We start from the raw sequence: 26,760 nt of genomic DNA, 5'->3' as shown, positions 1-26,760 counted from the left end.
TTTTCAAATATTTTGCATACATCTTGTGCTTTACTATTAAAGTGTGTGTGGGCGGGGAGAGAAGCACAGAATGCAGCCAAGTATTTCTAAGGCTGAAGAGGACTTCAGCTAGGAAAGGAGCTCTCTCAGTTTGGACCTCAGATTCAGCACTGATTTTGAATGGATACGTGCTAAAGGGATATACTTGGGGCAGCAGAAATTGAGGAGAATTGCAAATGTTTAGAGATGGTATGAATGTAAAGTAATAATTATTAATAACAATCATATTAGCTAACAGTTATTCAACATTATATATGCAAGGAACTGTGCTGTGCACTTTATATGCATTTCTCATTTAATTGTCAAAACAAGACTATGGAAAAGAGACTGTTATGATTCCATTTTAAGGTAGAAAAGAGTGAGGTTAAGAATTCTGTGCAAGATTGCCTGGCCAGTGGCTTAGTAGATCCAGGCAGTCTGATTCCAGAGCCCACACTCTAAACCACTTTCTTGCACTGCTTTCTCAACAGAAAGCAGTTCTTCATTCTCGAGAATTCAGGTGTCTTGAGAAAGGATGCAACTGTTACAAATTTCAAATTTAAGTATTATGGAGCTTTAAACTACTTCTCAACATTTGATTGGACTTTCCAAGTTATTTAATTTTAAAATTATAATGTAACTTAACTGTCCTTCTCAATTATATTTTATAATATAGTCCGAAATATATCTTCTCAAAGCCAAAACTCTAAATTAACTTTAAGTCGTTTGATTCCTTGAAATGTGAGCAAGCACGTTTCTGGAAGGGTAGTTTGTAGTTCCATGATACAGATTGTATTTTACTTGTGAATTGCCTTGTAGAAATGCAGACAAAATCCTGTAATGTAAATGCTCTTTTATGGCATTGGAGTTACCTAATTGGAATGAACTGGAAAAGCACTTACATCTAGTCATTTCAACAATCGTAGTTAAGAGTGAGTGCAGGCTCCAAACAAACAGCCTGAATTCCTTTACCAGTTTTACCATTTTTGCTATTTAGCCTCAGGTTAATAACTACACTCTCTGTGCCCGAATTTAATTCTTCTGCAAGTAAGATTATAGTGTAACTATTCAAGGTGTTATTGTGAGAAATGAATTAATACCTGTTCAATATCTGATACAGAGTAGGTACTCAATAAACACGGCTGCTGTTACCAGTTGGCATAGTGATAATATTTTAAAAAACCCACAGGCCAATTGAATTATAGCCACTATTTATTTTCCCTTTCTTTAAGTACAACATAGTCTTCCTGCAAAATATGTAGTTGAGTCCTTATGACAAATTATCACAACTGATTAAATTAACCTATGTAGGCCATATTAGGCTCAATACATTTCCTCAAATAAGATGCACTGCATATTACAGATTGGACATTCCAGGATACTGTAGCCACTGCCATCACTATTGCATATAATTTCCTCCTATTTTTGCACTGAATTTGCTATCAAAATAAATATTAAAAATGCACAGATAAAGACGAATAATATTTTAAAAGAAACACAACAGAGATGTATAATCAGCAAATAAGCTGTACAAAAATTCAGTAAAGACATGGCCAGTCTGAGTCCCATGCAGAAGGAGGGCATATCAACAAAGATACATAGAGAGAGGCGGGTGTGTGCTGCTGAGCTGTTTATAAACTTGTATTATGAAATTTTCACATGATAAAAGACTACAAAGCCATAAATATGATATTACAGAAGAATATTTGATTACATGGACGGGTGCTCATGATAAGTGAAAATATTGAAAAACATCAGATAACATTTACAAAGCATTATCAGTGTTATATGGGTGATGAATTGGTTTCTGCTTTTTTTTCCTGATTATTGGCATTTTCTAATGTTTCTATCATCAAAATGTGTTCAGTTTGTAAAGAGAAATATATAATGGAAACTATCTTAAAATTAATGCGCAGTCCTTTTTCATTTTGATGCAAATACTGAAGGTTGAAGTTTACTGTTCTATCTTTACATTTAACTGACAATTTTTCTCTTACCTCCCACAAAAGCAGGCATAGTTTTTCACCTCTCTCCTGCAGCACCTCTGCCAGAAACACCTTTCTCCAAATACCCATGACTCTCGTTTCTTTTTTAAAACTCGAATGGAGCGTTGACATATATGTGTGTTATGTTTCCTCTCTTAACTATATTTCTGCCTGTAAAGTATAGCTCTGTATCCCTGGAAAGATGTATACAAGAGTTCTTTTTTTTTTTATCCAGCATCCATCTATTTATAAAGTATGGTTACATATTTCTTTTTGGTCATGTGAATAGGGACAAGTGGATACAGGGAACTGTGAGTAAACCAGATAGTTCCAGAAAAACTTGGGACCATAAGGAGACTAGGAAGGGCCTAACAGCATCTGTGGTCACACACAGTAACCATATGGAAAGAGGGTCCAAAAGTGTGTTATAAAATAACAGATTCACTAAGAATTCCAGGAGGAGAGCCAGGAGATGAAGCTTTGGATAACCCGACTAATTACAATGAGATGCAAATGAGGCATAATGATGTAAATAGCATATGAGAACTGATAGCTGGGTCCAAGATTTGATCCACATGGTGGAAGAAAGGGGAGGTAAGGGGAGGTGAGGGTGAAAGTGGGGAAAGGATATGTGGAGGAAATGGTGAGAGGGCTGAGGAGGGGAAGGGGGGAGACAAAGGTGGGGACCATGTCTCTGTATTCCAAACAAGCCAGACTTCCCTCTGTGTTACTGATGTGATTAGGTTTCCTGCACAGGCTAAGCAGAAATGAAATGAGAGGTTCTCAGGACATTGGTTTCAATTGGCCACTATGGAAGGGGGCCTTGGAATGATTGAGAAACAGACTTTTCAGTTGAGTTTGATTTTTGCTTGAGCACTTGGGACTAGTATCAGTGTACTGCTTAGGCCATGATTAGCTGCCAAGGTTCAGCTCTTACGAGGATATATTTGAAGTCTGCCATGAGGAAGGAGCAGTCCAAGATGCTTGGGTAAAAGGAACAGGGAGCTACTATTTCTTGAAGGTCTACTGGGTGCTAGTCAAAATGGAACGTTTTTTTCCCCAGACATTGTCTTATTTAACCTTCCAAAACTGTGCAGTAAATATGACTTTTCTTTTGCACCAAAGAGAAAACCGAGGCTCACAAACATTAAATGACCCAAATAGCTAAAAAGTGATGGTTAGGATTTAAACACAGGATCACCAAACGCCCACACAGCTTAGTTCTGCCACATTAGGTACAAGTCAGAAAACTTGGGTGGAGTAAGTTAGATTCTCTGGACATGAATATCTGAAGTTAAAAACAATGCTTGAGTTATGTGATTTCTAGTCTCTACAAGTTCTATAATTCTGTGACTCTACTCAGGCAATCACAAGATCCTCCAACATGAAAGAACAGATACTGGCCACTGATGTTCTTCTCATTGGTCTTCCTGAAGGAGTCTGATGTAAAAACAGCTCTGTAACCTGCATCTAAATTCTCTAACCTAAACCTTGAGGTGACATCATGGGGTGAAGGCACCTAAGATGTCCCATACTTAGTCCTAACCTGTGGTCACAGGTTATTCATGGTTTCATGCCCCCTTGCTTAACCACTTTGCCACAGAGGAGGTCACTGGGGATTCTGATCAGCACAGCGTGGTTTTAAAATTTTATTTATTTTAAAATTTTTATTGGAGTCTAGTTAATTTACAATGTTGTGTTAATTTCAGGTGCACAGCAAAGTGATTCAGTTATACATATACATATATCCACTCTTTTTAGATTCTTTTCCCATACAGGTTATTAAAGAATATTGAGTAGAGTTTCCTGTGCTATACAGTAGGCCCTTACTAGTTATCTATTTTATATATAGTGGTGATCAGCACTGTTTTAAACCAAGGTGACTACGTAGAAGAAGAAGAGTTTTCCAGCCCTTCTCAGATGTAGGGACTCGTTTCTAAAGTTATTTGGTGGCAAATAGGACTGTAAGTAAGCCAGCAAGGATTTGATCCAAATAATCAGAAGCACACAAATGACCAGGCTGCAATTTCTAAAGGCTGGTCAGAATTTGAAAGTACATATTATAATATGGTATAATATTTGATTTAAAAATATTAAAATATGTCTACACTATGAAGGGAGCATAGTAGTTTAAATAGGCAAGTATTTCCCTTTAAGCATGATTAACAATGATATCAGTTCCATGCAATTTATATTTCTAACTGTGAACAGGATTTTAAAGATTTTCTTATTTTCTGAGTAAAGACTCATATTACTATTGACTAGATATTTATTTATTTATTTATTTATTTATTATTTTTTTTTTTTTGCAGTACGCGGGCCTCTCACTGCTGTGGCCTCTCCTGTCGCAGAGCACAGGCTCCGGATGCGCAGGCTCAGCGGCCATGGCTCACGGGCCCAGCCACTCCGCAGCATGTGGGATCTTCCCAGACCGGGGCACGAACCCGTGTCCCCTGCATAGGCAGGCGGACTCTCAATCACTGCGCCAACAGGGAAGCCCTAGATATATATTAAGACATAGTGCATCCTGTTTTTATCTGAAATTTTTAAATTTAATATACCTAAGAGAAATGTTGTAAGTGGTCATCCATGTAGTGATCATTCTGACACATGTAAATACAAATGAAGATCATAAACCAGATTTTCAAATTTGGCTCATGGCAAACCTTTATAGCTTCTTCACGGTGTTCATGTGTTGTCTGCCCTTTGTTACCAAATAAACTTTAATATATCAGGACCAGACAAGATTCCCAGATCCCACCATCAATCTTGTTGAAGGACAAGCGTCTAGATAATCGTCCTTCTCTGGAATTCACAGGTGTTAACATTATTTTTCATTGAGAAAGAGGGCAGAGAGAAGAAGAAGAATTACACCAAGCTATCACAAAAGTAAAAGTTTACTGAAAACAGAAAAGAGAAGGGCACATTCATAGATGTTAAAGGTCTCCTGAGGGGACATGAGCTTTATCTTGTTGCACCAGGAATTACCCATCAGTATGAGTAACAAACATCACAGGAGTAACTGTGATAAGAAAGGCACACTAACCGTTGTTCAGCTAAGTGCCTGGTTCTATGCTAAGAAAAAAATCCAGAGTGTCCACTAATATTTCAAGTGAATCAGGGAAGAAAATGGAGCCAAGATGTTTTGTGGGAGCGACTGGAGGTGACCTTCCACCAATACCATCAGTAATGGATTTAGCTCAAGAACACGAGATAGTATCAGAAAGCACATCATGGGAGACACACTGTGAACAATTGTGTAAGACAAAAATCCAGGAATGGATGGAAGTAGCCTCAGTCTCAGGTGTTGTTTTTTTCTTTTGGTTTGCTTTTGCTTTTTTTAAACAATGATATAACATCTATATAAATGGCAACGTTGTATGCATTTATAGTTTTTCACCCCAAAGAAAGTGTACTCTTAAAATAAAACTACTACCAAGGAGCTTCACTTTACCTAAAGACCACATAAACAAGAAACCTAGCCATTTATTTAAAAATACAAACAAAACCCAAACAATGTTGTAAACTGCAAAATGTCTGGTACGATGTTAAGATAAATACTACGCAGAGAAAATAAGATTTTATACATTTGGGTATTACCCAAGTTGCTTACCCTTCTTCCCTGGTACAACATCTCTGAAAGTTTATAGATATTTGTTGTATCACAGCAGATGTCTAGAACAAATATTAAGCAAAGGAGAATGTATATGATCTCTCCCATTTTAGTTTTTTTTTTTTAAGTAGGAAGATTGACTAGATATTAACACAAATGGGTTTAAATGTGAAGCTGCCATAAAAGCAGGAACATAAATGTAATTCTCCCAGCCGCTATTTTGATGCACATTTTTGATTCCATGAATATTTTATGAAATGGCCCAAACTAAAGCCATATAACATTCCTGCATTACTGATGCTTGCGCCCGTAAGCTACGAACATTAGAGGCATGATTGAGTGCATTAAAATGAACTCGTTCAGCAGTGCATTGATTACTTGAAGGGGGAGGGAAAAGAAAAAAAAAGAAAGAAGTTGCTCCACTTAAGAAAACAGCAAACAAATCTAAAGTTTGCAATATAATAAAGGCGTAACCAAGTTTGAAATAAAATTTCCTAAATAGAGTGTGACTCTGTCTAGACCTGACATTAATTAGGCAAGGTGTTAATTATGTCCAAAAATGGCTCTGGTATCGTTCAGGTAATTTCAAATGTCACAGTCTCTAAGATGCACAGGCGGGCCTGCTTTAGCTCCATGCATCAGCAATTCTGAAAATAGCTAATTATTTCCTTTTCTATCAACTTGCACACTTGCCAGTAAAAATAACGCTACAGGAAAAATTGCATGAAAATAATTTGACAGGTCCGTAAGGCCTATTTCTTCAGCAGCCCTGGTATAAGTCATAAGCATATTTAGTTGTAAATGGTGCACATTTGTTGAAGAATTTAGGGAAATATTCCACTTTGGTTTAAAACAACAACCTAAAGGAACAATAAAGCTTTTTGTATATTATATTATATTACATTTTAATCTGGAGCTCCTGGACATCTTCGGCGGTTAAGTTACTATTCTGTGCAACGTAGACATAAAATCTGCTGGAAGCAAATTGAACAGTAGCAAAAAGAGAAATATGTTATTGCCTTTTTTAAAAAAACAAAAGACATTGCTTTCCATTTCAGTTTAACTGCATGAGCAATTTATATTATCTTTAGGTTGTAACATTCAATTATGATCATTATAACGGCACAAGACACGCTGAAATATTAAGGGCTCGTCATACTTCCCAATGGAAACTATCACTTTCAAGGGTTTATCTCTCGTCAGGGGAGATTTGCTCTGTACTATAACCCACTGCACACTATTGCAAAATGGAATGCTGGAAAACAAAGATTTGGTTTCTGTAACTCAATGGCATCCCTAATAAACTGGGAAGAAAATGTGCCCATACTTTTGAGTAGCTGCTTTGGGATACTTAGAAGAAATTTAAAGTGTTATTTAAAAAATGGAATCCTTTATCATTTTGAGCAAAGATTTCAGATAGACATTACAGGAATGCTATCATGTCCCTGTTAAAGAGTACAGGTCACTAAACCAGACAATGAAAAGGATCCCAGGAAGACAGGAAGACAGGTGTGGGTGAAACTCACCAAAGGCTTTATCACTGATGTTGGCAATACTGGTGAGTTAATTTTTAAATTCCAGAAAATTTGTCTGGACTTTTCAAATATTCTGGAGGAACTGTTATTAATTGTTCTTGTTTGTGATTTTAGGTTATTGAATTGTGGTCAGGCATAGACACGGTGCCCAAACTTGTCACAATAAACTTGTCATACTAAACCTCAGATGGTAGTTTCCATCCAAGTGTTATAATTTCTAAGGATTAAGCATTGGGCAGTTTTGCTTTTAAATGCTCACAATTGGAAGTATTGAAATCACTCAAATAATTTTAAAAAATGTAAACCACTTGTATAATGAATAAACAATAGGAAATTAATACTAGCCATTAAAAAGCTTATAAACATTCCACCTCATCTCAAAATACTAAGTAAAAAGTGTCGACAAGCGTAAAAGTCTGAGGAGATGTAAAGTCAATATTGACATTAGATCAGCTAATGAATTATATTGCTCTGGACTTAATCAATAATGTAATTCTTGCCTGAATTATAGATTGCTCATGATTTTAAATCAACCACATTCTGATTGTGTGTACTATATGTTTATATGAGCAAAGAGAAAGGTGTAGAGCATATTTGCCGAAGTATCAGTGTTGATTCTCTTATGGGAGATGGTGGAGAGTGAGGATATTAACTTCTTTACTTTGTCGCTCTGATTGACAACATGCATGTGCTAATTTTGGATATTACAAAAACCTAATTAACTGAAAGTAATCTATTTAGGTGAGTATGGAGGGAGAAAAATAATGGTAGTGGAGCCCTTCCCACCATGTGCCTAGCATGAATAGTAACTGATATAGATGTGTGTGTGTGTGTGTATATATATACATATATAAGTATCTACATCTTATTTTAAATTTTTATGTATTTTTTATTGAGGTATAGTTGATTTACAATATTATATTAGTTTCAGTTGTACAACTGAGTGATTCCAAATTGTTATAGATTTAATGTTATAAAATATTGGCTATATTCCCTGTGTTGTGCAATATATCCTTGTAGCTCATTTATTTTGTACATTGTAGTTTGTACCTCGTAACTCCCTACCCTTCTCTTGCCCCCTCCCCTTCCCTCTCTCCACTGGTAACCACTAGTTTGTTCTCTGTATGTGTGAGTCCATTTCTATTTTGTTATTGTTATTTGTTAATTTTTTTAGATGCCACATATACGTGATAATAGTATCTACATTTTAGGGATGGAGAAAATGAGCCTCAGGGGTTCTCTTGCCTAAATGTCACATACCAAGCAGGTGGCAGAGCTGATGCCCAAAGCTCATGATGGCTTTATCTGCTCAGGGTGAGCCCTCTTTGGAAACTGTCCAAGGAAGACAGTTTGACTTAAAAGTAAAGGCCAAGGTTTAAACCTGAGCACCATGATATCATTGGACTCCTTGCACCCTTTCTTTAAGGGCTCTGAAACAAGGACAGCAATGCCAACCTCAGGGTATGGCTGTAACAGGCACTAAAAGAACTGCGTCAGCACCCTGCAGCGTGCCTGGTGCTTTGTGGACGTTCGGTAAGTTTTCATGTCATTTTATCTACTTTTTTTCAGGTTTGCCATTTGGAGCCATATCTGGATGAGCCTGTTGTGTGGAATGCTTCAACGTCAAAATGTTATGCAACAGTGTCACTTATTCAAGTGGAAAGCCTTTTAAGACACTAGTTGGAAACAGCACACTTCATCGAACTTGCGCCCAGCACCCCTCTCACTCTTGGTGAGTGGTACCTCCTAGGAGCAGTGTCTCTTCTCAGAGAGTCAGAGGAGATACTGAGTCCAGAAGGGTGAATCAGTGGGGCAGGAACTGCAGGCTCAGTGCAGCGATTCAAGACCTCCTTGCAAAGCTTTGAAAAAGAGAAAGCCGCTACAGAGCAGGCACCTCTGAATGAGGCTTCCTCTGCGTGCTACTCCTTAAGCAGTAAATAATTAAAACACCCTGAAAAAGACAGGTAAAATACAAGCCACAATGTCAGTAACACAGACATGAAAGAGAAGGGGAAAAAAATGAATTAAAAAAAGGCAATGAAATAATTCATTTGAAGCTCTAATAAAGTTTCATTTGCAGTCTTGTTTAAAGATATATCAGACTTTAGGGATGTAACCTAATTACATTTTTATTCTAAGTTCCATTCAAAGATCTTGGACTTTGATTCTTTAACACAGATCAAACATGGAATAATTTTCTTGTGGCTATCAATACTTAAAAAGGATCTCTTCATTAAATACTATAAGGTCTTAGGAACGTGTACACATAGTAGATGGAGAATAAACTGACATGCCCTTAAAAGTGACAGTTAATTTATGTAGAAATAGCGATGCTAATTCACTTAACTTCTGAAAAAAAAACTTTTAACTTTTTTTTAACTTTAAAAGTGAACTTATGACGTTCACTTTTATTCAAATATAGAGTGACTCAGTTTCTAATACTGATCAAATCAGATGCCCCTTAGAAAACATATACTAGTGCCCACTTTCTAAATCCATTTTTGGAATTTACCTGGAAAATGAAATCCTGGAAGTAGCAAGTCTTACAATCTTGGAGAGATTAAAGGGGAGATACTTCAACAGGCCTGCAGTCAACCCAAGAGCCTTAGTGACGGGTGGGTGTGTGAGGGTAATCAATGCTCATACTTAGACACTTTCTGGATTGGCTTTACTTCATACTGTTACTAGGAAACCTCAATGGAATAACACCTTTGCTCCTCCAGAGAATCTTTTTGGAAAAGTTTCCTTCAAAGGGAAACTTGAAGATGCTAAATTAGAAGCAGTTTAAAAGTGGGGGAAAACAAACAAACAGGACTTATTTTTTTAACTATGAAGAGGAAAAAAATGTTCCCAATGAACAAGCAGAGTTGTACTAGAGGTATGAACAGGTAGGGCAAGTCCAGTAGGACTTAAAGAGGCCAGCAGGAAAGCCGGCAAGAGTTCTGGTCATGATTCAGTGGCAACCATTGGGAGGTTTTGGTAGAGTTGGTTTTTGTTTGTTTTTCCTGCTTTGAAATATCCACAGTGTCCACCAGTGAATCTATTTTCAAGGATAAACATTGAATATGATGTCCTTTGTTGATTCAATGCTGTTTTCTCTTACAGTGTTCTGTATGTAATGGAAGCTTCATTGTTACAAATTTTAAAATATGATAGCAATTTAAATAGAAAAAAAAGTTGTTTAAAACCAAAAATAACCATATCATGCTTGTCAAAATCTATTAATAGCAAATAACAAAGACGTCATTTTCTCACCACTGTTTGGTATATGAATAAACTACTAGGTTTAGAAAGACAAAAGAAAAATTTTAGTCTTCACTATATTTAGGATGACCAATTCCTCCAGGTTTGCCAGGACATTTTTTGTTCCTACCCCAAAAGTGTGGAGTCCTGGGAACCCCCTGATTCTTGGGCAAATGGGATGATCAGTCTCCGAAACACTGACCCAAAATACAAAGAATTTTGAAAATATAATTGAGTAAAACACAAAAGTGATATTTAGCAAAAGCATAATGCAGTATGTGTTTTACTTGTTTTATGGGCAAAAATATTACATCAGCATGAATGAAATACTACGTGGAAAAATCTTAAAAATTACTAACAATGACATAATCAGTCAATGAAAATGTTTTTATTTTGGTCAAGCATCATTCTACTCCCTATCCATGCATAATTTTTACACAGTTATAAAGAGATTACTATAATTAGCTTGTTTATCTAAATTTTTTTATTAGAACTATTACTTTCCATATTAAATATTTCCATAACTGCATTATAAAAGGCTGCACAATATTTTTTTTGTGGGGGGTTGTATACTTTAATCATCTGTCTAGTGCTTTTATATTTAGAATATTTCTCCACTATAAATAATGTTTCAATGAACCCCTTCATGTATTTTTCTATATTTATTTTTTTTTAAATTTCTACAAGTGAAATTAATAGATAAAGATGTATGGAAAATTTTGTAGTTCTTATGCATTGCCATATTACTGTCCAAAACCATTTAAATGATTCATATTATCACCAGCAATACACATAAGTATTATTTTAACGAACCATGATTGCTTTGTTTTTGCATTTTACAAATATTTCACAATTATTCAAACTGATTTTTAGAGTAGTTAGTTATTCTCCTGTATGTTCATTACATATCATATTTCCTTTTTGGCAAATGATCTGTTTGTATCCCTTTTCTACTCATAACAGTGGTCTTAACATTTTCCTTACCAACTGATGTATTCATTACATAGACTACACCTACTAATTTCTTTGTAATATATGCTGCATATAAAGTTATTTTTTATCCTTTCTCTGACCCCCTACTCCATATCTGAATACTGTTTCTTCTGTTGAAATGTCTGGAAGTCATCCTTTCCATCGATTCAGCCAGCAGACTGGCTCACTCCTTACCAGTCTTAATGCCTCCTTAATCTTCTCCTGCTTTTAGTTCCCCCAGTTCTAGGCTACCCCACCACAATTACTGGACAACCTAATTCATACATGGATTCCACCAAATGACAAAAAGCTTTGTTATAAAGCCACCCAAGCCTTCCGGTCCCCACTCACTCAGTTTGCTAGTCATTTTCTTTTCCACTTTGCTCTCCATATTTGGAAGGCCCTCTATACAGTATTAGCCTTTATGGATTTAGTTTTCTTAGAGAACCATCCTTTTATATGCGTAATCTGGATAGGCTAAAATGGCAGCGGAGATTAAGTCATGAGGGGGTCATGTCACTGGTAGTCCCTGATGGAATGGGCTTCTCACTGAGCACTACAGGGCATCTGGAGGGGTAGGGCTGGGGAAGGACCATGGAGGCAAACGGTTGGACAAGTTGGCAAATGACAGAGGACACAGAAAAGGAGATACATTTTTTTTATTCATAATTTTGTGAGGGCCAGATTTTTTTTCAGAAGCCTTTTCTTGTGACAATCTAAGTAAAAATAAATGAAGGAAAAATAAACCCAGAAGGTCAACTTTGTGAGGTGTCCGCTGAGCAAACCTTTGTCTAGGGAGGTGTTGTTGGGGAGTGGGAAAGACACTGAACCAAAGATCTGAGGACACAGGGTCCCGTCTTGGCTGTGACAGGCTTTAGTTGTCATTTAGCCTCTCAGAATCCTATCTTCTGCAAATCTGAAATGGGAATAATATCTCCTACCTCATTCATGAGAGAAAGCATGACATCTGTATCATCTATATCTACTAATACACCTTTCTATATGTGACTGCCATTATGTACATTGCAGATACGTCTGATTTGTCCTATGTCTGCCTAAATGTTAGTTAAATCAGTTTGCAGAGCCTTGCACATATAGAGATGTTTGTGTGTATTTGTTTTGAGTATGACACAGAGAGGGAAGAGGGAGCTGATATGAATGTAGAACTCTGAATCCAAGTCTTGTGCCTGCTACTAACAAAATACGTGGCCATGGCAAAATTGTTTCATTACTCTGTTTCAGCTTCTTCATCTAGTAAATTAGAGTCTGGAATAGATGACTTTTAAGACCTAATATGGCTCTAACATTCATTCATCTAAAAAAATTAAACAACATAATTTCCCAACCCAGTTTTCAACAATTGAGAACAATTTTACAATCTACTAAATCCATATCTACCTGTTAATCCATAGAAAAGGTTTTTCCTGACCCTTAGGGCCACCCTTATAGAATCCCTTCCTGAACATCAACTGCAGGAATCATGAACACATATAAAATTAATGCCTCAGAGAATAATTCTCTTCTATTTCCCACCCAAGCTACTACCCTTCAAAGGGTTTCCTCTTTTGTATGCAGTAGCCCAGCATCCAAGTGGTACAACAAGGATAAGCATAAGAAGCCTGCAAGCCCTCGAGACCAAGAGAATACATACCTACTAAGCACCTACTGCACAAACAAAAGTGATCCTACCACTTTGAAAGGCAGCAGGAAGTTATTCATGGAAGCAAGACCTCCCGTCTCCAGATAGGCTTAATGTTCTGAAGGAAAAGTAAAGAAGTTGACAGTTTTTAAGGACTGATCTTTCAGGAGACATTTAAGTGACCACAAAAATCAGAGCTGGAAGTGAACTCAGAGCAAAGAGCATCTGCTCCTACTGCCTCATTTTACAGACGAGGAGAGCAAGATCCACAGTGATTAAGTAACTTATCCAGATACACATAGTTACTTAGCAAATGGCAGTGTCCAAAGAGAGTCTAAGTTTATTGCCCAATCTAACAGTTTTTTCTCTGCTAGATTTCATCTCTAATCTGATGCTCAAATGTTGTTAGGTTAACTGTGCAGACCAAGATAGTCATCCAACGTCAATCAACCATCACTAATTTAACCTCTGTTATGAATTTGCAGGCTTCCAACTTATGTCTTTATAAAAGCTTTTGTTCCATATTTCTAATATCCCTGTAGATTTGGGCTTCCCTTGCTATCAGAAAAACCATCAATAATTAACATTTACCCCCACTTTTCTACATGATAATAATATCATTGGGTCTCTAATAGTTCTTTAATCATTACCATTTTTTTTCTTACCAACTGTAAAAACCTTCTGTCCTTTTCAATACTTTTTAATTCAATGAAATCTTTAAAATTAGCTAGTTCCCCCCCACCCCTATTAAAAAATAACACATGCACAAGATAATCAATTCTAATAGTGCAAAATGGCATATAACGCAAAATACCTCCTGCCATTCCACACCATCGGTGCCCTTCTCTGGGGTCGCCTCAGTTGAGATTTTGTGTATTTGATGGGTTTTAAATCTTCTCAACAGTGCTTACATCTCTATTAATTTTTAATAAAATGAAAGAGAAAATAAAACACCACACTAAAAACTGATATATCCTTTGCATTTCTTTTAGTTATTAAGGCTGTTTTTCTAAGAAACTGGTAAACATTATTCCATGACAAAATAGAAATTACCATGAAATATCCATCAATTTTGATGTGGCATCTTTGATGATATTAAAATCTTTAATGATATTATTGTATTTTAATCTTTTTTTGGAGAACTGAATACTGTGATGATAAACTTCATTTCAAATGCTAAAGAATAAAAGTATCCACCAAATGAAGTGATATTTATAATAGAATATAGAATAAGGTAAAAAGCCAAAACTTTGGAAGAGATTGTTTACATCAGATATTAAGAAGTTTTTAAAAATTGCCTTATATTATTTTAGACAGTATTCTCACAATAAATGTTCTATCTGTCAGAATTTAAAATGAAAGAACATTACATTTTTCACATGTCAAATCATATCACTCCACCATTATTATATTCCTTTATTTTTTCCTAAAATAACATCTTTTTTTTTTTTTTTAGTTAAGAAAAGTCACTGAAAAAAAACAAAAAGAAAAGTCACTGACACTACATTGAATATTGTACTCGTTTCCTGAGGCTGCCATAACAGTACCACAAACTGGGTGGCTTAAACTGAAGGCTGGAAGTCCAAAATCAAGTTGTGGATTTGCAGGGCTGGTTCCTCCTCAGGACTGTGGGGGAAGAATCTGTTCAGTGTCTCCCTCCTAGCTTTTGGTAGCAGGTGTTTCTTGGTTTGTAGATGGTGTTCTCTCTATATCTTCACATTATCTTCTCTCTGTACATGTCTCTCTTTGTTCCCAAATTTCCCCTTTTTGTAAGGATACCAGTCATATTGGATTAGGGCCACCCTAATAACTTCATCTTAACTTGATTGTCTGCAAAGATCCTATTTCCAAATAAGGTCTCATTCATGGGTAGTGGAGGTTAAGGTTAAGAATTCAACATCTTTTGGGGGTTCCACAATGCAACTCGTGACAAATAGGATTGAAAATTTTTCTCTCAAATGAGAAAGCAGAAAGTACCAGCATCCCATGCAATACTTGTCCTGTCTTGGCTGTGTAGTTACTAAAACCATTCAGCACCAACACTGGGGAAGGAAAGCCAAGCAGTGCAGCACATGTGACTCTATGACAAGAGACTGCAGGCTGGGTGTGAAAAGGCTTACCCCACCAAACACAGAGACAACTAGAATCACAGACACAGTTATGAGTAAGGTGTGTGTGGGAGCCCAAGCCAGTGGCAAATCTGAGCTCAAAGCAGAGAGGAGACAGGGTGGTTTGGAGGGCTCCTTTACCTTCTGAAGGACCCAATGGAAGAGGCATCAGATGAAGGATGGAGTCTCATGGTCTGGCAGATGACGGATTTGAAAATATGGAGTGTACACAGAGAGATAAAGAAGGGAAGGTGGGAGGGAAGAAAGCCAGATGGATGGTGGTGATGATGAAAAGGGTCTCAGAAGTGTATTAGTCAAACTTTGGGATGGATGGATCGAGCAGAGCTAGAAACTACTCTGGACCATGTTGAGGCCCAGTTCTGTGTCATGATCAATTGTAAAAGGCACTGCCAATAATTTTTATAACAAAAAGCAACCAAACTTGTGGAATGGTTTGCTTTTTTTACATATAATGATGATCTGTTATTATCCATTTTTAGAAAGTCCTCTTTATTTGAATTCCAATGTGCTTTCTAGGTGGGAGAGAGAGGCTGTAGAACTTCAGGGAGCACATGACCCTCAGCCTATTTCCTTTTGACCACAGCCCATAATCTGTGGTGGCGTTACTACTTCTGCTTCGGGGGCAGGATGCGTGTGTTGGGATTTCAGCAGTCTCATAAGAGTGCTCTCTAAGTCAATATTAACAATCATATTTGCTTCCCTGAGAAACTAGGTTGAGAATGGCAACCATCCTGCACAGAATCACTGCCCCAAGGCTGGGGCAGCTGGAAGATAAAAATAAAAAAGATATAGAAGCTCATGAACAATAGGTGGTGAGCAGGGGTACAGGGATTTTTCTTCTTTTGAGCAGATATACTGACATGGTTTGAGGCCACCAAATGTTTCTACAGGCAGAACACGAGAGTCTGTGTGCCCATGGTGGGGATCTACAGGTAACACATCTCTCTAAAGCTGTTCTTCAGCAACGGAAGCCTGTTCTGGGAATGTCCACAGATATCTAGATGTTTCTAGTTGTATGAATTACCTGAGATGATAGTTCAAGTGGGACTGAATGGCAGAGATACTTGCAGGGTAGGTTATCTTGGGGATAGCAGATCAGACACCCCTGAGTTCTCAGATAAGGCATCTACAGAATCTGTTAAATCAGCTAAATGTTTCCATTTGACGAGCGTCTGAATTGTCTGTGAGCAGTTTTCAATGTTGACGATCACAACTGCTATGCCTGCGCCTTTGACATCTTTGCTCTAATGGTTGGTTCTTCTACACTGAGTTACTGAGTTAGCCTGGCAGGAGCTTCCAGGAGACTTCAGTGAGAGGAATTAAGAGTTCAGAACTGAGTCAGAGAGCTCAAGTTTGGATCCCAATTCCAAGACCCATGATCAGGGACTGAATCTCTGCTCCAGATGGAAACACTTCAAGACTGGATCAGCCAAGGGACCCACTATTTCCTCCTGGATTAAATAATGATAATCATGGGATCTTGAAATAGTCTAGGACCCTGGATAGCAGGCAAAACACTATTGTAGACTTGTGATGGAGTCATTCTATATCAGTGAGCTTAAAAAGTTGTCTACTTTTATTTTTTGGATTATAAATATGTTGCTCATCTATTATATTCAAACGATACAGAAATGTGTTACAAAAATGCATATATTTTTTCTATATTAAAAATAAAAATGGAATTTTTGGAAGACTAAGTTATAATAGTAAATTGAGAGATCTGTAAAGTGTCTAAAACTGTTAAAATGGAAGTTTTTAGAAAAGCACAAACACATTATATATCACATCCCAAAGGGAATCTTTAGTGTAAAATTTTCGAAGAAATAGCAAAAAACCACTCAGAGGACTCGTGAAATCCCTCATTCAAAATAAGGGCATATAAGTGTTGGAGATTGTATCAGTCAAAGTTAGATTAGGCTACACTGTCGTAGTAAATAGACCCTGAAATCCCAGAGGCTTAGACAAAGTAGTTTTCTTGCTCACATGAAGTCCACTGAGGGTGGGTGACTCTCTAGAGTCACCCAGTGCTCATTCAGGGAACTGGCTGCTTCCATCTCATGGTTTCACCATCTCAACACAATTCCTCCATGGTCACCATGGCAAAAACAGAGATAGTAGGGAGGACTCATATCTGCTTCTCCAAGTTTCAGCCTGGAAGTGACTGCTCATAGACCATTGTCCAGAATTAGCACTTTTATAGTGGTTGACACATAGCGCTCAATAAGTGGTAGTTCTTATCATTATAGTCAATGGAAAACAGCATTTTGACTAGCTGGATAAGAGTTTATCATGTGTAACTACCACCATTGATTATTACCCTAATGTAGGACATTTGTATTGTTTATTTTTATTATTACCAATAATACATGTATAAAGATATAATATGCCTTCACATAAATTTTTGTCTTCATATCTGATTTTTTCCTACATATGTAATCCTAAATTGTTTGCTAGAAATGTCAGGCTAATTGATCCTATCACCAACAATGTGAAAAACCTGCTTAAATTTTTTAAATTTCACAGCATTAAATGCTCTCTTCAATAAGTAAATAGAAAACATTTATCTCTGCACATTTAAACATTTAAACATTCTGTACCTATCCTAACAGCCGACTCTCTCAGATTACTGTAATTATCAGAGTATTGACTTGCCTCTTCCACTAAGATGTAAGCCTCTGAATCAAGGGGCCATAAATATCTTTTTCAGCCATATACTTCCAGCATTTATCCCAGTATCTTGCACATAGTAGAAGTACAATAAATGCTTGTTAGAAAATTACAGGGGAAAAGTAGCATATCTTTAGTGCTTTAATTTGTGCTTTTTATTATTAAGGTTGGCTTTTATTTTAATGTTTATTACCCAGTTTAATTTCTTCTACTGGTGTGTTAGTGTTTTTTCTTACCAATTTGTAAATGTCCTTTATATAATAATGATAATAACCTGTTATATGTTTCCAATAATTCCCAATTTTAGTTTATCTTTAATTATATGAGGTCTTTAATAAATAATTTTTTCTTTAAGTACATGTCAACTCTCTCAGTGTTTGTTTCTGATAGTGGGGATGCTGTACCGCTAGCCTCGTGTTTCCATGAGTGTACCTCCTCTCTCCTTCCCTCTTCACTTCTCACCACAGAGGAGGCAAAACAATGTATCTGACTGGTGAAATCTTGAACTTTCATTCTCTCTGGACTCTGTTCTCAAGCTCCATGCTGAAGTTCACAGGCACAGTCTTAGAACCTGTAGAAGAGTCTGAACATGACCAGTCTTTCAGTAACTAGGTGGTTACGATGAATTCTGCGAGATAATAGAGTTTGATTTGAACAGATATAAGCCCTGTTCCCTAACTAGCCTTAGCTATTATGATCTGTCTGATTCCCATGTTTCTTCGGAATTGGTTCTGAACTTGGAGCAGTGAGAAGATTATAATTACCTCTCCTATAAAGCCCATCATTTTTCTTTGTGCTTTGTTCCATTGCTTTCACGTTTCAAAGGTCTTTCTCATCTAAGACTGAAATAAATATTTGCCTCGAGTTTCTACTTTTTTCATAGTTTATTTTTAAATGTTTCTCATAAAATGTAATTTTAAAATAAGATACAGAAGTAATTAACATTACCATAAAATGTTTGGAAAATCATAAAGAGAAAAATTTAAATCACACTTAGTTTTTATACTTTGTATATTCTACTTCCAAAATTATTGACATTTTTTGTAGAATTGACATTTAATCAGTTCCAGTGTATACTGTCAGTTCTTTGATATTAGGACTTCCCTCTTCTTAAAATTTTTAATTTTGATTTAGCTCTTGTTGGGCTGCAGGTAGAATATGGCATACACGGAAACTACATTCACAGTGTACTTTCTGAAGTACATAAGTAAGAATACCTTCCCATTGCTTCTTATGGGACAGAACTTACTTCTGTAGCATACTATCAGTTCTCAAGTTTATAGCATTCCACTCTCTTTACCCTACCCCCAAAGCCCCTGGACTCTACTTTTTTTTTTTTTTGGCACTTATTGTTGCAAAGGAGAAAAAAATGAGTCTTATCTAATTTTTGTTCCAATGAAGGCAATCTGTGCTTTTTCTCTGGATGCAGGTGGGAGTCTGTCTTAATCTGAGTCACTCAAAAAATTCCCAAGAATTATCTAGCAATGGATTTTTCGTTATAGTTTTGACTGGAGCATAAAGAGCCATTTCAATCTGAATATTCATATCTTTTTAGGGTCAAGAAAGCTTTCTTAAAATGTCTTTTGTTATGACTTTCATTTTGGTTATCATCTACTCTACCTCAGAAACTTCCATATTGATAATGTCATTGTTTTCACTTCTTAGTCTTTCACTTGCATTTCGGGAAAATGTTTTGAGCTTGTCCTCAACACCACTGATTCAATATTCCATTGGGCCAGTCCTGCCCTTTTTCTGCTCTGTATTTTAATTCTACAAACACTTTTCTTAGAAAGCCTTCCTTATTTCATCTGGGGCTCACTGTCATCTCATTTGGTTCTATCCTTAAGCCTTTCTGTCTCCTACTTGTATCTTTCTGAAGACATTAAGAATTTTTCTAAAATGATCACATTTACAGGTTTGTTCTTCAGATTAATGTTTTGTTTTCCTTGCATTTTCTACATCCCTCAATTAGGAGCGGTCTTTTTAGTCCAGGTATTTAAAGGCAAGCAGAGTAGACAGTCTGCCCTTGGCCCTGCTCTCTGGCTAGGTGGAGCTAGTAGAATCCTCTGCTTCTACCTCCATTTGGGGGGCAGTTAGTTGGTAAGAACAGCACTCACTCAATTCCAGTGTCTAGCAGGCATTCTTCTAGGACTGAGATTGGATCTTCTCTTCCTATAACTGACTGTTTCTCTTCTACTTTAATCCGTTCTTTAAAATAGCTAGTCTTTGGTGGTATGCTTAGTGACCATTAGCAGGAACTAGCCTTGAAAAATCCTTGGCAGTGGGAACCCTATGGGGTTAAGACTGTCGGTGACAGAATTCCTTTGTGTGTGTGTGTGTGATACGGAAAGGAATGACCTAATACATGATGGATACTTCACTGAGAGGAAAGCTGAACTACTGCCCCTCATAAAATTCATGCAAAAAAATTGAAAGGGGGCATCTTCCCCACGATCACTAAAAATGGGTGGAGCATGTGTTAGGGAAGGACTGAGCAAGACAGGATAAGTGGACTTCCAAATTCTACTCCTTTCCATGAGATCAAGATTGTAAGGTAGACGGTCCCTTACAGTGGTGGATGCCTCCACAAATCTGTTGCTGTATCTGCCTTTCACCACTGGATGCATCAGGGGAGAGGGGGACCATTCCACTGTATAGTCACAACACTGCTCTTCTGCTGGTTCCCTCCAGCCCCTGGCAAATCACACTGGGATACACCATCTAGAATGTGTCCAAAGACCTGCCTGGCAACAATCAATTCTAGGCCCTGAACTGAGCAAGCCAACCAGGAGAACTCTTCTTCAGAAGTTCCCGGTCACTAGGAGAATTTGGGGTCAGTGTTGTAGATCTGGGTTAGCCTTTACTCAATCCCTGTGCTAAAATCACAGACGAAGGCCTGCAGACCTGGAAGATGTGCATTTTCCAAGCTGTACCTACAATGGCCTTCCCCTGCCTGTTCTCAGTGAATATGATCAGCACCCGTGGTTGTCACCCAACATCTACTTCTAATCATCCTCCTGGTCTCTCAGGATGGGAGGTATAGACCCCAAGCCCATATGGGTTGAAATGGAATGGATTGCTGACAGAGTGAGAGATGCTACTTAGAAGCCACCCCTCTTTGAATTGGGGGGGAAGGAACGTAACAAAAAGCTAGACAGAAATCAAGGGTTACCCTGACCGATACTAATCCTCTAGGCTAGCCCCTGCAGAAAACAGACTTGCCTCCTACAAGGCTCCGTGGAAACCAGCCAGTCTCAGTGCTAAGTTCATTGATTTGGTCAAAGGCAAGGCTTGGACTCAGATCCTAAATCAATGGAAGGGGAGAAGGTGAAAGGTGTTGGTGCTTGCTCAACTATGAATGCCAGTTGATCAACCCTGCCACTGGTTTGGTTTGCTCCACACCAATAAAGCTGCAACTGCAAGGCTTGGACCCTAGTCCCCTGACCCAACCACTAAATACTGACCTGGCAAGAGAGTATTGAAGTTAAGGTTCTGCTACATCATCTTATTATTGTTGCCTTGGCCGCAGACCATACCTGGGGGGAAGTCGGTGCTTCCCTAGTCATGGCTCTTAAAAAACCCTCTCTCTCCCAGGCTCTGACACTGGCCCTGCTAGACCTCTGTGTGCTGCTCTAGAATGTATGGGAACATTTCTTTGAGGTCCAGGGTCTGAGAGCTTTCTCCAGTGCTCCACAGACATGGTGTGAGTACCGCTTGTCCATTTGTCCTTCCAAATAGGTGACAATTCCGAAAGAAGATACAGTCACTGATGTGCTACAAGTATTTGTCAGACCACAACTACTCCACGCCTGCTACCCCAGCAGATATTTCACCTGAAGAATGGGACTGCCAGCCCTTGCGCCAATAGAAGTCAGGCCACATTGCATACTAGAGCACCATCTTCAGCAGCAGTGGGAACTAGAGCTTGTGCTCAACTCTGGCCAGGGGGCTCTGGTCCCATGTGTGCTCGTGGGCTGAACATTGGCCCTGACTGCACCCAGGTGTCCAGTCCCTGTGACATGGTTTCTGCTCATGTTCATTTGCTCTCTAGTTCCCTGAGGGTGCTGGAGCCATGCCCTGGCCTACAGCTGCTTTGCTGGGCCCTGACAACCTGCCCTTTGCTATCTGCCGGCTGGTATCCTGCTTTTAAAATCTGAATGGGCACCCCTGGAACCAGGAGGAAGCCACCTGCCCCTGAGCACAGCTACCGCCTAGCTGTTGCTTCAGGGCCTCCATATGTGGGCCTTGTCTGGACCAATCAGATCAGGTATGCAGAAGCTACACCAACATCACCTCAGGGGGACCCCCATATTCAGGTGAGCCCTCACTGCACTCTAGCCACATATCTTAAGTAGTCCTAGTTTACCCTGCTCATAAAAATTCTACCCCAAATGACAAAACCTGCAGAGATAATTTTCACCATTGCTAAGTACATCAGATACTCAAAGTCAATCTCTAGAACTTCCATCAGCATCAACTCTGTCATTTTATCCATCAAACAATACAGGCATTGTTCTTGTGGCCAATGAACTGATTAAGGCCATAGAAAAATAGTTTAGATCTTTCAAAAAGTGGTTGCAAAACAAAATAATACAATCTAACTTAAAAATAGGTTTAGGGCTTCCCTGGTGGCGCAGTGGTTGAGAGTCCGCCTGCCGATGCAGGGGACACGGGTTCGTGCCCCGGTCCGAGAAGATCCCACATGCCGTGGAGCGGCTAGGCCTGTGAGCCATGGCCACTGAGCCTGCGCGTCCGGAGCCTGTGCTCCGCAACAGGAGAGGCCACAACAGTGAGAGGCCCGCGCACCGCAAAAAAAAAAAAAAAAAAGGTTATAGCCAAAACATTCTACGTATTATGGAATTTGTGTGCATTTTATCATGCTATGGAGTGGGTTATCTAACTGTGAGCAAGCCACTGACCCGGGAAGATAATATCACAGCAGCCCCACCCTGATCACATTTCCCAAACTCATCCTCACTCTCAGCTACTAAAATGATACAGTGCCATGGTTAATAATCGTATTAGTAGCCATTAGTAAGTGCTCCAATATTTGTTGAATGAGTGAATGGATAGATGAATGAATAAATAAATAAGGAAGCAATGAATAAATCCTCCAATAGAAATAAATTCATAGATTTTAAAAAATCAGAAGGCGAGGGAAATCAGGAGTTGTAGTTTAACGAGTATTGAGTGCCAGTTTTGCAAGATGAAAAAGTTCTGGAGACCAGTTGCAGAATAGGGCGATTATACTTAAAACTACCGAACTGTACACTTACACACAGTTAAGATGGTAAATTCTGTTATACATTTTTTACTGCAATAAAGTTTCAAAAAATCAAACCAAATTTAAAAATCAGAAATAAAATTTACAGGAAAATTCAGAATATGTTTATGATAGCTATCTGAATCTCACTGAGGCCACTCTTAAATTTTCATCAATGTAGCCCTGGCATCTTCAGCCCTCATTTTCATATATTATTTCTTATTTATTTTGTGACTTCTTTTTTTGGAGCCAGTAATTGACAGTTCCATTATTTGATTTCTCATAATTGGAGAATTTGATGCTTCCAATTATAAAAACAAAATAAGACTGAAAACAATTCTTATTCTTTTCAACTGAGGGATGTTCCTAGAGTAGAGAACAAAAGAGTGCTAAACTATACTTTAGTGTATAATTTTCAGGAATTTTCATCATTAGCACATCATGAAAGTAAAGCAATTCTTGGTCTGCATAGAGTAATGGCTGCTAGCACAGGCTCTGAATCCAGCTGACTTAACACTAGCCCCGCCACTAACCAGCTTAATTTCTTTGTGCCACAGTATCCTCATCATTCAAAATGAAGTTCATAATTTCTAAAAGCTTAAAAAAAGTATTTACATCACTGATGAAATGATAATAATAATTTTAAAAAGCTTAAGCAGGGCTTCCCTGGTGGCGCAGTGGTTGAGAGTCCGCCTGCCGATGCAGGGGATGCGGGTTCGTGCCCCGGTCTGGGAAGATCCCACGTGCCGTGGAGCAGCTGGGCCCGTGAGCCATGGCCGCTGGGCCTGCGCGTCCGGAGCCTGTGCTCCGCAATGGGAGAGGCCACAACAGTGAGAGGCCCGCGTACCGCAAAAAAAAAAAAAAAAAAAAAAAAAAAAAGCTTAAGCAAAGGTTTTACTTTGAATTTTACTTAAGCAAGAATTTATTCCATTTTTATAAATTGAAACATTAAACTCTACTTTTAACAATAGGTTAAGAGTTTTAACAGGTAACTTCTCAATTATAGTAAGTAATAACCCTTCAGTACACAATTCTATAATCACCTATGGTTCCACATTCAAAAACAGCCACTGTGTTAACACACTGGTATATGATACATACCAAATATAATGATATTTTACATTGTGTTTTGAATCTTGTTTTCTATTTAACGTATCATGAGCATTTTCTCAAATCAATATACATTTGAGATTTCCTATACAATTTAGAATAAAATCCAAAGTCCCCAGCTTGTCCTACAAGCCCCAGTGTGATCCCAAGCCTCCTGGTCTAAACTTAGCTCCTTTCCTTCTACCCCCAGCCTTCCTCACTGGGCTCCAGACAGTGCTCAGCATGTACTTGCCTCAGGGCCTTTGCACTTCCCATGTCCTCTCTCTAAAAACCTCTTCCTCCAGATTCTCATAAGGCTTACTCCCTCACTTTATTCATGCCTCACCTAAAAGGTGAACACCTTATGTAAAGTAGCAACCACTATCTATCCCTTTGCCTTACTTTTTTTATTTTTTATTTTTTGCTGTATGCGGGCCTCTCACTGTTGTGGCCTCTCCCGTTGCAGAGCACAGGCTCCGGACGCACAGGCTCAGCAGCCATGGCTCACGGGCCCAGCCGCTCCGCAGCATGAGGGATCTTCCGGGACTGGGGCACAAACCCGTGTCCCCTGCATCGGCAGGTGGACTCTCAACCACTGTGCCACCAGGGAAGCCCCCTTTGCCGTATTTTATTTTTCATCACAGCACGTACCAGTACTTCATATGTTATATAGCTATGAGTGGTTAAGGCCTGTTTTTCCCAGTAGAATGCTAGTGCCAGGAGGGCAAAGATTTCGTCTGTTTTGTTTACTGTTTTATCCCTAGGCACTAGGTTCTAAACAAATATTTGTTGAATGAATGAATTTGGCTCTAGTTTGTAATTTCATGACTGCACAGAACTCTGTTGCATGGGTGTTGCTTAATGCTGCTAGTCCCCTGTTTTGAGACATCATAAATTGTACTGCCATGGATACACTTAAACACAGTCTCTTAAATATTTTTGGATTGTTTCTTCAGGGTTGAATTAGTGGGGCAGCTTCCTAACCATCCCCCCTTTCTCTTATTCCTCTTCCCACAGGGTGTATCACAGCCAGACTTCCATCACACTCCTTTCCTTGGCCTGAAGGTATAGCTCAAACTCTATAGAGTTTGGTTCAGCCCAAACTCTGAACGCTGGCATGTTCCTAGTATGCCTTTCCATACTCAGTTCCCATCACTGCTCAGAAGTATACTTTCCACTTTAACCAGGTCGCTCCTCTTATCAGTTTCTCTAATTATGCTTTAGTATGTAGTTCCCTCTTACAGAATATATTCCTGTTTCTTTACCCGCCTAAAGTCCACCCATCGTCCAGATCCCCCACCAGTCCCTCTGACTCCATCATGACTTCCTTGGATCTAGTTTGTACGATCTCTCACTTCTTTGAATTGTTCTGTTCTTCCCCATACCTATCACTCAAGAGCTTCCCTGACTATCAGCCACGTTACAGCACCGACCATGCTGTAGATTACAATGTGCAATTTCCTGAAGCACAAAAACCTTTTCCCCTCCCTTCTCAAAGTCCTGTGCAGTTCTAGCCACAAGATAATAAATATTTTCTAATTTAACTCTTTTGCCAAAGTCAAAACTCTTGTGGAAAATGAGACAGTGTTCTGAAGGAAGAAACAGAATTATTTCTGAGCAAATATTTTATCTTCTCACATATTTTATTTGCATACTATCTACCCACTATCCTTCTATAAATAAATTTAATTCTTAACTTTCTGTTTGCAATCCTTATTAAGCCACCAAATAAAATATGTTTCTAATGAATTTTTGTTGTCCTTTCAGACTTTGGCTTAAGATAACATTATTAAGAATGACATTATTTTTAAAGGAATATTTCCTTCAGAAATTATTAAAAAATCACAACGGGGTGGTACCCGAGTTATATGGGTTATATATATGGGACTTGGGACGCTAGGACAATCACAAAGTGTGCCTTTCCTTTTTCCCATTTTCATACATGAGAAATCAAATTAAAATGAACAAGCAGGTCTGTAAGAAAGGAAAAGCATTTCAAAACTGTGCAGCACATATGTGGACGAAGGATGTGTGTGGAGGCCTGGAGGAAGATGCTTTCTCTCTGTGATGACGCTGCTGGGAACTCTAGGCTGAGCACTCAGCAGAGGTATGACTGTAGCAATATGGAGGGTGAGTCCAAAGTCTCACCCTTTCGCTTTTTAATCCCAGTAACTCACATTCTTCTACTCAGCCTCGGGTCTTTTTCTCCACCCCCATGTGCTTTCTGGTTGCCTGGACTTGGGATGCTTCAAAGCCCCCTCAACAGCCTGACAAATGGCGACTCACCATCCTCCTCGAAGAGCAGCCCCATGTGTGCGTGCGCCTCGGCTTCCTTCTTCCCACCGTCAATTTTGATGAGTTGAGCAATCTTAAAACATCGTTCATAGAAGTGGTTCCTTACCCACTTGTCTTCAGAATTATTGAAGTAACAGGCCAGAGCATACAAGTTATTATAGACCTCTTCAAAGTATTCTTCAAAGAGAGAAAAACATCATAAAATGCATTAGAAAGATGTCTCAAGGCACATCCCTTCAAATGGCAAACCAATATAGTGACATTTAACTTCTATTTTTCCTTAAAAGCATGATTAACCATTTAAAAAATGGA

The 26,760-nt window shown here is 38.4% G+C and overlaps 1 protein-coding gene across 1 annotated transcript in view; it reads right to left on the bottom strand.

Annotated features, from left to right (window-relative positions):
• TTC29 (tetratricopeptide repeat domain 29) overlaps positions 1 to 26,760 on the bottom strand; it is a gene marked incomplete at both ends in the record, with an annotated part of 250,407 nt that overhangs the window by 183,642 nt on the left and 40,005 nt on the right. The window contains one exon of the mRNA XM_079697160.1: positions 26,440 to 26,625. Coding sequence (XP_079553286.1) covers positions 26,440 to 26,625 — 186 coding nt within the window. The remainder of the gene's footprint in view (positions 1 to 26,439; positions 26,626 to 26,760) is intronic.

The sequence above is a fragment of the Hyperoodon ampullatus genome (genome assembly GCF_949752795.1).
Source record: "Hyperoodon ampullatus genome assembly, chromosome: 1".
In the NCBI taxonomy this organism is placed as follows: Eukaryota; Metazoa; Chordata; class Mammalia; order Artiodactyla; family Ziphiidae; genus Hyperoodon; species Hyperoodon ampullatus.
Note: the sequence above shows the minus strand (reverse complement) of the source record. Positions and strands in the feature narration are given on the sequence as shown.